The sequence below is a fragment of the Spermophilus citellus genome (genome assembly GCF_964194105.1).
Source record: "Spermophilus citellus genome assembly, chromosome: 17".
Taxonomy (NCBI): domain Eukaryota; kingdom Metazoa; phylum Chordata; class Mammalia; order Rodentia; family Sciuridae; genus Spermophilus; species Spermophilus citellus.
The window spans coordinates 53542550-53553277 of NC_138199.1; the positions used below are offsets into that span (position 1 = coordinate 53542550).

General features: G+C 36.3%; 1 protein-coding gene across 1 annotated transcript; it reads right to left on the reverse strand.

The window, feature by feature from the left end:
- Nucleotides 1–434: 434 nt before the first annotated feature.
- Nucleotides 435–4712, reverse strand: KRT10 (keratin 10; the record flags this gene model as incomplete). The annotated part of the gene is made up of 8 exons (XM_081272099.1): nucleotides 435–741; nucleotides 1068–1429; nucleotides 1770–1987; nucleotides 2262–2387; nucleotides 2477–2638; nucleotides 2728–2884; nucleotides 3225–3307; nucleotides 4116–4712. 8 exons carry the CDS (start codon nucleotides 4710–4712, stop codon nucleotides 638–640), a joined length of 1809 nt encoding a protein of 602 aa, XP_081128225.1. The 3' UTR covers nucleotides 435–637.
- Nucleotides 4713–10728: the final 6016 nt, after the last annotated feature.

Here is a 10728-nt window from a genome sequence, read left to right on the forward strand (position 1 = left end):
GCATCATCTGATAGACACCAAATAATTTTGCTGGCCTTGATATTTTACTGGGCTGGTTACGTTTGGAAAGTATCTTTTAAGCAATATAGCAATTGGGATGAAGTAATATAGGAAGAAAATAAGGGCAGGCAAATGTGAGTAGACAATCAGAAAATGTGGAATTTTCATTTTTATTTTTTTGGGTCTTATTTGAAATATTTTAAACTTCCAGGACTGAAATAATTTAAAGCCAAGAGAGATGGGAGCTTATCACATATTGCATATCTTTAAGAAAGTATAAGACTAGGGATTTCTGAACCTTTTTACTCAATGAGATTGCTTAAATTGGTCTGAGCATACCCACAAGATTAAGTAAAGAAAAACTCTGACAAATTCAGATAGTTTGCATCAGTAAGAAAGTTTATTGAAATTCATTAGTAAATGAGAACAGAAAGTTTTTCTTTTTCCATGAAAAAACACTTTCTGGCAAAGTGAAAAGAAGAAATACAGAAATCACAAAACACCTTTTAGACACCTTATTTTCAAGGAGTGAACCTGTTTCTACAGACCATTAAGACAGAAGTGTTGAACATTTTGCCATGCATCTGTTATATAATGGCCTGTGTGAAGGGAGACTCTTTCGTCTTGATGCTACTTATTAGTAGTGCTTCTTGGTTTCTGATTCAACCATAGATGAAAGAACTCTACCATCAGGTGTCACTTCTTCAATAATTGTCTTGATTACTCTGGTTTTGTTAGTATCTGTGAATAATAATAAATAAATTAGAATTTAGGTTAAGCAATTTGTAGGTAGCCTTGCTAATTAACATGCAAATATTCAAAAGGAAAAACGATATTACATTTTTTTAAGAAAGGAAAATTCAAATTTTCACATTAAAAATAATCCAATCAATGTTTACCCTGTGGGTGGCATTGAGACCATGCCACTTTTCCTTCAATATTGGTGTCAAAAGTGCGTTTTGTTAAAAAATGCAAATGAAAACCCTAAGATTTTCATTTTTAAAAACAGCCCCAGAGCTTAAGAAGCACTAAAACCATCACATAAAGTTAAAACTAATTCTGATTACCCCAGAGATTTTCTGCTGACCTTGGTCCCTTAGATGAGGCCTCTCCAGCGGACCCGGAAGAGGAGGATTTGAAGCCTCCGCTTCCGCTCTGGCCTCCGCCGGAGCTGCCACCGCCAAAGCTGCCGCCGTGGCCGCCGTGGCCGCCGCCGGAACTGCCGCCGTGACCACCTCCACCGGAGCTGCCGCCGCCGAAGCTACCGCCGTGGCCGCCGCCGGAACTGCCTCCGTGACTGCCGCCGGAACTTCCGCCGTAGCCGCCGCCGCCGGAACTGCCCCCGTAGCTGCCGCCGCCGGAACTTCCTCCGTAGCCACCGCCAGAACTTCCGCCGCCGCGTCCGCCGCCGTAGGATCCGCCTCCGGAACTAAGAGGGGTGAGGGTCGTAAGCAGTGATCTTCTAACATTGGAAAACGGTGTCTCCCGGTAAATGTTATTTTAGTAGATAAGCCAAGGTTTTGAGAGAACACAGTACTGCCAAGCACGTGTTTTAAAACCCACTGTTTAAAACAAACTTTTAACTACACACAACCCTGAGATTCATTCTTACCATACTCCTTTTTCGGTACCCTGCCTCCTCCTTACACCTCCCTTCCTCCCATCCTCTGGCATTTTCTTGGGAGTTTGGATAAGCCTTGCTATTCATAATGTCGATTGAAAACAATTGGGATTTTTTTTTTTTTTTATTTCCCCAGTTTTCCAATTACCTTCCCTCTCCTTCTAACAGGCTGCGGTAGGTTTGAATTTCATTCTCCAGTCGGATCTTAATATCCAGGAGTTGTTGGTATTCAGCGTTCTGGCACTCGGTTTCAGCTCTAATCTGTTGCAGCTGTTCCTCCAGGGAGGTGATCTGGCCCTGAATCTGTGAGAGCTGCACACAGTAGCGACCTTCCGTTTCTGCCAAGGAGGCTTCCAGGGATTGTTTCTGAAAAGAGGATTTTGTTGTTGCTTAATGACCTCGTTGTTCAATTGGCATACTGAAGCTTATCAAATTATTAATAAGATACTATTGGAGAATAAGGGAAATGAATAGAATTAGTGTTTTATGTAATGGCAACATTTCAATCTCAGCACTTCATACTGATACTAATAGTTCTTTTCCTCCATTAGCATAGAGTTCCAGTTTTATTTCTGCTTTCTTACCCTCAGATCTGTGTTTCTATGATAAAATGGAAGTCATGTCTCAAGACTTAACATACCAGGGCCAGTTGGGACTGTAGTTCAATCTCTAGACCTTGAACCGTGCGTCTCAATTCAGTAATTTCGGATTTGTGGCTGGACATTTGTTCAATGTTGTTATCAATTTCTGTAGTCAGTTCCTTGCTCTGGAATTATAAAAATGGGAAAATATGGGAAAAGTCGGACATGACAACAAAACTTACATGGGCTTCACTGTGAAGGGTGGTTGAATTACCTTTTCATTGAACCAGGCTTCAGCATCCTTTCGGTTCTTTTCAGCAAGTTGCTCATATTGGCTTCTCATGTTATTCAGAAGTTCAGTCAGATCAACACCTGGGGCAGCATTCATTTCCACATTCACGTCACCAGTAGATACATTCTGAAGGTCTCTCATTTCCTGTTTGAGGAACAAAAAAAGATTTAATGACTGCACCATGACCACAATGAACCTTTTGAAAAATTGGGGGAAATATAATTTTGTATCACCTCTTCATGGTTCTTCTTCAGGTACTGCAGCTCTTCAGTCAGGCTCTCGATCTGCATCTCCAGATCAGCCTTGGAGAGGGTCAGCTCATCCAACACCCTGCGCAGGCCGTTGATGTCAGCCTCCACGCTTTGTCGCAGGGCTACCTCATTCTCATACCTGCAACAAGCATGATACATATATTGGATACAATTCTTTAGAAGGAGTTGTATGTGGAAAAAGACTTTAAAAATTTAGAGTTGATTTCCTGTCATGGTAATGTTTACCATACACTAACTCACATAGGAAAATTAGCAATTACTTTAAATGCATTTTCTTCCTTTAAAGCTTACCAGGAAGGTAATTCTGAAATTGAAACTGTCTCAGATAATTCCAGTTTCTCAGATAATTCTCTTTGAGTGAATTCAGGAAAATGTAAATGCTACTGTGGCATCTAAAGTCACTATTATAAACAATTGATGTATTTGTATTGATAGTATTGCACATTCAGTTAGCTTACTTCATTCTGAAGTCATCAGCTGCCAGCCTGGCATTGTCAATCTGAAGCAGGACATTGGCGTTGTCCGTTGTTAGGTTGAGGATCTGGGGGAATAGGTACAGTCATTTAAGAAGAGGTCAGATGCAAATATGGCTTTTATAGTGACATAGATAAGCTGCATTTTTATGTTGTTCTCTTCCAAAAACTTTTTGTGTGGATTATTTTTAAATATAAAATATCTTAAGCTTACCCACAAACTTAAATTTAAAAAACCTATCTTGAAGTTTCTACACTATTCTATTTCTGTGTCATCCCTTTCTGAAAACTAACTAAATGTAATCCTATAAAAATATTAGCCTCTTTTATACTTAGTGATTTTTATGTATTTCAACCAACTTTTGACTGGCTCACTCCTGTATTTGTTCCATTTGCTATAAATATTTATAAATAGATATATCTGAACTGGTAGGTACAATTCACAGATTCCCTGGAGTTAAGCAATATCCCAATTCCATAAAGGAGACTTCATGGATTTTGCAATGTTGCTATTGAATATGGCTTATTTGTTACCAATCTTAATAATATTTTGTTCTTATTCATTTAATATTTTTCAATTCTTACATTTGTAAATGATCTGGCATATTTAACTGTGGGCTCATTATATGTTCATTAAAACCTAAAATTTCTTGGTAATCTGCATCATGTAAGACAGACAAAACACATGCTGGATGAAGATTGCCATGACCATACCTTCACTCAAATTTTCCTTTGATGAGACTGGATTTATTTGGAAGCAAGAAAATCACATAGGTCAACACAGTGAACAGCTATATTATACTTAATTTAAGATTCATCTACCCATATTACAGGGATAGAATTAGATTTAAAGTTGGATTTTAAAATGCTCCTTACCTGATTTTTCAGTTCTTCAATGGTTTGGTAGTATTTGCTGTAGTCCCGAGGCTCCCGCTGGCTTGAGTTGCCATGCTTTTCATACCACTCCTTGATTTTACCTTCCAGCTCATAGTTTGATTCTTCCAGAGCCCGAACTTTGTCAAGGTAGGAAGCCAGCCGGTCATTCAGATTCTGCATGGTTACTTTTTCATTTCCAGAGAGAAGGCCACCATCTCCTCCAAATCCACCACCAAAGCCTCCTCCATAGCCACCTCCACCAAAGCTGCCCCCACCGAAACTGCCACCTCCAAAGCTGCCTCCTCCATAGCCCCCACTTCCATAGCCCCCACCAAAGCTGCTGCCTCCGAAGCCTCCACCAAAGCTACCTCCACCATAACCTCCTCCCATTCCTCCAAAGCCACCTGACGAGCCCCCAAAACAGCCTCCACCAGAGCTCCCACGGCTGAAAGAGCCACCACTGAAGCCCCCTGAGCTATATCCTCCACCAAGGGAGCCTTTGCTGCTCGAAATTCTGAGGGATGATCCTCCTCCACCTCCTCCTCCTCCACTGCGGGCGGAAGAGTACTGCTTGGTTGAGCTGTATCTAACAGACATGTTGATGCTGTTGAGCTCAGGGAGTGCCTGCTACCAAGGACAGTGGCAAGCCCTTATATACTGAGAGGGTGTGCCTCTCAGATGTTAGGGTTTGCTTACTTGCATGGTTTTCTTTTTGTCAACTTAGCATCTTTGACTTATGATTGCATAAATTATCTTCAGTAATAACCAATACCAATATGTATGCTTTTGAATATGCCCTAAGAAAATCAGGAGATTTACTATGTTGAAATTGAAAAATGGGTGGAGTTCAGATGAGCATGTTTCATTATTCTTTTTGTCTTTTGAAGAACATTGGGCAACTATTAAAATCCTTTTTCCTCAGCATTAATTAAGTTTGCACAGAATGTTTGCAAAGTTTTTGGGAAAAAATTTTAGCTACAAAATTATGGTTAAAATAAGATTTAAATAATTTATGCTTTAAACTGTTTTAATTAATTGGAACAACAAGTAGCATGAAGACTACCAGAATCATGCTATAGTAAGAATATCTTGTAAAAACCTGTAACCAACCAAAAAGAAAATAAAAACATATGGAAATAATTTAATTAGCATCCAAGTGTTGCTGCATATAAGAAGTAAAAGCCTAAAAAGCACAATTTAGGAAATTATATGTATGTGTGCTTGTTAGGGAATCTTTTATTTGGAGAGTGAGTATATATTAATTAATATATATATATATATATATATATATATATATATATTTAAATTTTTTTAGTTGTACGTGGATACAATACCTTTGCTTTATTTATTTATTTGTATGTGGTGCTGAGGATCGAACCCAGGACCTTGCATGTGCTAGGCGAGCGCTCTACTACTGAGCTACAACCCCAGCCCATATATTAATATTTTGTCTAAAAAATTGGAAGTAAATATTGATTGATAAATTTAAAATTTAATGATTTCATTGTTTTTAACATTAAAAAATCTGAAATATGACATAATCCTGGGTTATTTTACATTTCTAAATTCCTCATAATTAAATTTTTTTATGAAGACTAGCATACAGAAATTCTTAGCACAAGAACCAAAAAATCTAATCTCAATACTAATCTCTAGTACCTTACAATAAGTTTTGATTGACCAGAAAGAGAGAATTTAGATATGGTATGTTTGCAAGTAAATATTTTCTTGCAAAAATATACATCCATGGTAAAGAGTACTTGCTTAAAAAATTATGAACTATAGTTGTAATGTTTCTCAATAAATAAAACATTTTCTTAGGTGTACTGTTTACAGAATCTGGTATAACAGTTTGTCTAGTGAAGTATTTAATTGAAACTTTATTAATGCATGATATGAAATTTTGTAATGCTTTTTGTAATACTGAAATGTAAAATCCTCTGGAACAAACTGCTGAGGATAGAGATGGTGGTTATCATCTGTAATTTGTATCTCAGGAAGCTAAAGCTCAGAGAGGTGATGATTTTTTTCCTAAAGGCATGTAATAGATGGTTGAACTGATTATAAGTTTGGTTCCTTGACTTTTGACTTTCTTAGTATATCATTGTGTATATATATTCTCAGTTGTGGTGTATTTGGTCTGATAGAACTGAATGTCTCTAATACTTACCGTGAACTTCTCCCCATGGAAACAAAATAAAACAGGAATAACTTGAGAAGCTTGAAGATATTGAAAGAATAGGGATTTGGCACTCATTATTATATTGAGAATTGCCTTTTCAAATTAAATTTATAGCTGCATCTTCAAGTTTATGATCTAAAGAAATAGTTTCTGCAGGGAAAGGGAATGTGGTTGAGAGCATTAATGAAGAGTTGATTGTTAGAGTGGAGATTACTACCCAACAAATTGCAACTCCTCCAACTTGTTAGTACATGCAACTGGGGCAGCAGTTAAAAGAAAAAAAAAAAAGAAAACTTACCCTGGGAATTTGATTCTTGATCAAGATAATATACAATAAAAGAAGGCTATGATAAATCAGGATAGGGGATAAAAAAGATTCCAGTAGGTTCAGAGGATGATGAAGCCTTGAGACTAATGAAAGCTATTTGGATAGAAAAAGTTTAGTTAAAGATAGATTTTGATTATTTCACTGGCAATTATTAAAAATTTTGGCTCTTGCCAGTTTTGCCCTAGTTTAGCATATAATTTTCCCCACCCAGTAGGAAAAAAATGAATATTTCAGTCTAGTTTCATAGAGTTAAAAAGTGGTATGAAGGGTTTCTGTTATAATCATATTAAGCCTAAGAATATGTGAAATGAAACCTTTTCATAAAAGTACCTGTGAACAAATACAGGTATGGTGGGCCTTCTAATACTGTAACATTTAATTTAAAACTACCTTTAATGAACCAGAAATTACTTATTAACTTGTATACTTTAGAAAATTATTTGCCTTTATTTGCACTGTCACTCGTTGAATTCTTTGACATGAATGAAATTACTGAAGTTCCATGTGGTAATTCTACAGCTAAATTGGATGAAAACTTATGATTCTAGTTTTAGCACAATTTGCACTGATTCCCATAATCCACTATAACTGTTACTTTGTAATTCTTAATTTTATTTTTCTCTATGGTAAGCACATTGATAGATGTTTGAAAGAAAAATTAGTGAGATTCAGTCCCCTTATCAGTCATTACAGTCTAATTGAAGAGAAATGAAATATAATGTTAACTTAAGAGCTGTGTAAATGGTAAATGACTTCAGGGTTTGGAGGTGTGGAGAGAAGGAGTTATTTTCTGAATATTTGCTATGTTCAGATGGTTTACATTTCTTAAATCCTCCCCCAGAATCTCTAAGATATCTATTTTTTTTTACCTCATTTTATAGCTGGAAAAAGCTAAGTTTTAGAAAGTTTCAGGAATTTGCCTGGAGTAGCTCAGCTAGTTTATGTTAGAGCCTGGTTTTGAACCAGGTGGTAGAGGTACAAAGATGGTAGCTTTTATGATGTTGAACTGGCACCTAAGACTAATGAGAAAGGAGGCATGTTAGAATGGGGCCACCTGACAAAATTTCATGGTGCAGGTGGAATTTAAGCTGAGTGTTGGGAAAGATGAATGGAGTTTTTCAATGTGTGCAACATCATTGAGAGAACTGTTCTGGGAAGTGGGGACTGTGAATATGCCAAGCTGGTAGAGACTCCAAATGGACCAGTTTGGCTGGAACAGATTGTTCATATTCATTAATGTATTCATTCCTTCAACAGGTTTTATTGAGCACATGCAGTTTGACCTGGGTTTACATAGGTGACTAAGATATAGTTCTTGCTCCTTAAGGAGTTAATAGTCAACCTGGAGAGGCAAACAAACATACATATGAATCAGGGATAATAATACAGAGTCATCTAGGCTACATTTGAGGCATGGGCAGGGGGCTGAGGGAATGCAGAATGGCATTCCATCAGTCTGGTGAAAGGAGATAGGCAGGGAAAGGAGGTGTACACTTGATGGATTCTACGTCCTCCTTCTCTCCAAAGTAGGAATAATAACTTTTGCTTAGCCTATAGAGTTATACTGGGGATCAAATGAGTTAATTAATATAAAACATTTAAAACAGTGGTTGTCATACATAGAATAAGAGCTTAATAAATGGTTTTGTTCTCATTATTACTTTTACTGTAATCTCTGTTCTTAGAGTCTGACCACTGTCCAATCCACAGTCAGCCTGCAAAATATGAATGAATGAAAGGATAGAGTTGGAAGTTGGAAAATGGCCAGTGAGGAGGAAAGCATGGCTTTGCAGGAGAGTAAGGGGCAGGGGAAGCTGTTGAGTCTGATTGCTTTGTAATGAACTATGCCATCAGTTTTTCACTGGATGATACTTTAATTTCTGACTTCATTCTTTTTTTCCTACATCCACCAACTCACTATTTTTTGTTGCTTTGGCCATATCTGATGTATTTCTTTCTTTCTCTAATATCACTGCAAACCCCTAATCCGGCTTTCACCACTTTTCTCAGGATTACTTCACCAGCTTCTGAAGTTTTTTTTTTTTTTTTTTTTTGGCTCATCACTATGTCAATTAAGTTCTATCCTGTTCACTGTGGCATGATTAGTAATGTTCTTAAAAAAGTATTGTCATCACTTCATCAGCATTCTCAAGCCTCTGTGGATGGATTAAGTCTTTTCTATAATGTTGCTCGATATTTCAGCCTCATGCCCCTGCAGTAAGGGTGGTAGAGTGGAAGGAGTGCTGCATTCTCCTCAGGAGGTGATTATGTGGCCTTGAGCAAGACACTCAGCCTTTCTGTGTCTCAGCTTATTGTCCCATAAAATATGGATAATACTAATATTAAATATTAAAATATATATGATGATAATAAATAATTATAATCTGTGATCCAAGGGAAAATGTTAGCATTTCCTTAAAAAAATCCTTTAATTATAAGCAGACCTTTCTTTTCGCTCTGGACCAAGATATTATGCTTTGTTCCATTTAGGACCTTTGTTGCTCTTGGTGAGGAGTGCCTTTCTTCCATTTTGCTGGCTTATTCAAATCATTCTACCTGAGCTTCAAACTCAAGCTTAAACGTCATCTCCTTCATGAGATTTCTCACCATTAGTCTAGTTCATGGCCATCTCTTTCTTCCTGTTTCCTGTGTTGTACATCTGACTATTTTATAATATGTTATAATACTCTGGCTTCATTATTGTTCCTAATGCAACATGGTCCTTAACTTCCTCCATAGAAGGGAGGGTGCCTTATAGTCTTCCTGCACTACTGGGTACTCATTGTTCTCTGAATATTTTCATATCACTTTGTGCCTTTTCCCACTTTTTTTCTTTGCCTTTATTTTGTTCTCTCAACTTTTGTCCTATACATTTTGCTATTGCCCAAAATTTAAACAAAGACTGGTTGAAGACAACTAAATTAATTTTGCTTTGAAAGAAATGATGCTTTTAGAATTGAGGATATTATGGTGAAAATGCTAAGAAATCTAAGATTCTATATAGGAGTTTTGAGATATCTTAAAGAATATAAAAATATACCTAGAATAAATATACTTTATATATGTTATGTTTCATAAAGAAAACATTTTGACTTTCACTTTTTCTTCTTCATTAATGGTCATTTTTCGGCTATGGATTTACTGAGATGATCTTGAGGCTAGTAAACCATTAAAATCTGTGGTTCCAGTCTAAAATTTGATTTTCATATATTAGGAGAATAGACAGTTCTGGTTGGGTTTCTGGTTAGCTAGCCTATAAGTATGGTGTAATTTAAGGATAAAATATAACATGACTTAACTTTTAAATTTCATTGACCTGTCATAGGTTTCTGTTTTTGGGTAAGTTCATTCTGTGAAAGACAATTTCTCAATACAAATAACCTGCATTAGGAGAAGTTATTGATATAGAATAGAAAGCAGAAATATAATACTCTTTTTAGTTTTTATATAAAATAGTAAAACTGAAAGTACTAAACCAACCAACCAATCAAACTCTGCAGACCCCAGTGTTAAATATTGAAATTAAACATTGTCAAAAATTCAGTGGCTTTTTCTTCTCCCTCATAAATAAAAAAAAATTCCTTTAGATCCAGTTGTGTTTTTCATCCAAATCAATAATGTCACAGATGGCTGCCAATGGACCATTGGCACATTTGGATATAACTTCTTATTAATTTTTAGCTAGGGAGTTTGGGCCAATCTAAATAGAATGGAGAAAATTTTAGATTAGAAATGGTGCACACTGAGGTTAAAGTTTATAGAGAAAGTAATAATCCCCTACTCTGATGACTTTATATGTGATATTTTTACATTTAAGGGAAAAGTCTTATGAAGTTAAATTAATGTCTTAATTTTATTGTTTAGAGATTTTAAAAAATGCTTCATAACAAATGAAACTCCTTCTTTGAATCACTTTGGGAGAGGTTGGAATTGCAGAGGAATAGATGTAAATAATTATTTAAATATAACATATGGTAAAGGGGAAATTTATCATAATCTTTTTGGCTCCTCAGGGCTGATGATTGACAATGCCCAAAGACCATTTAATTTCTTGGATTACACAGATAACATTGCAAAGTTAGTCCTAAGATTGAGTTTATAGA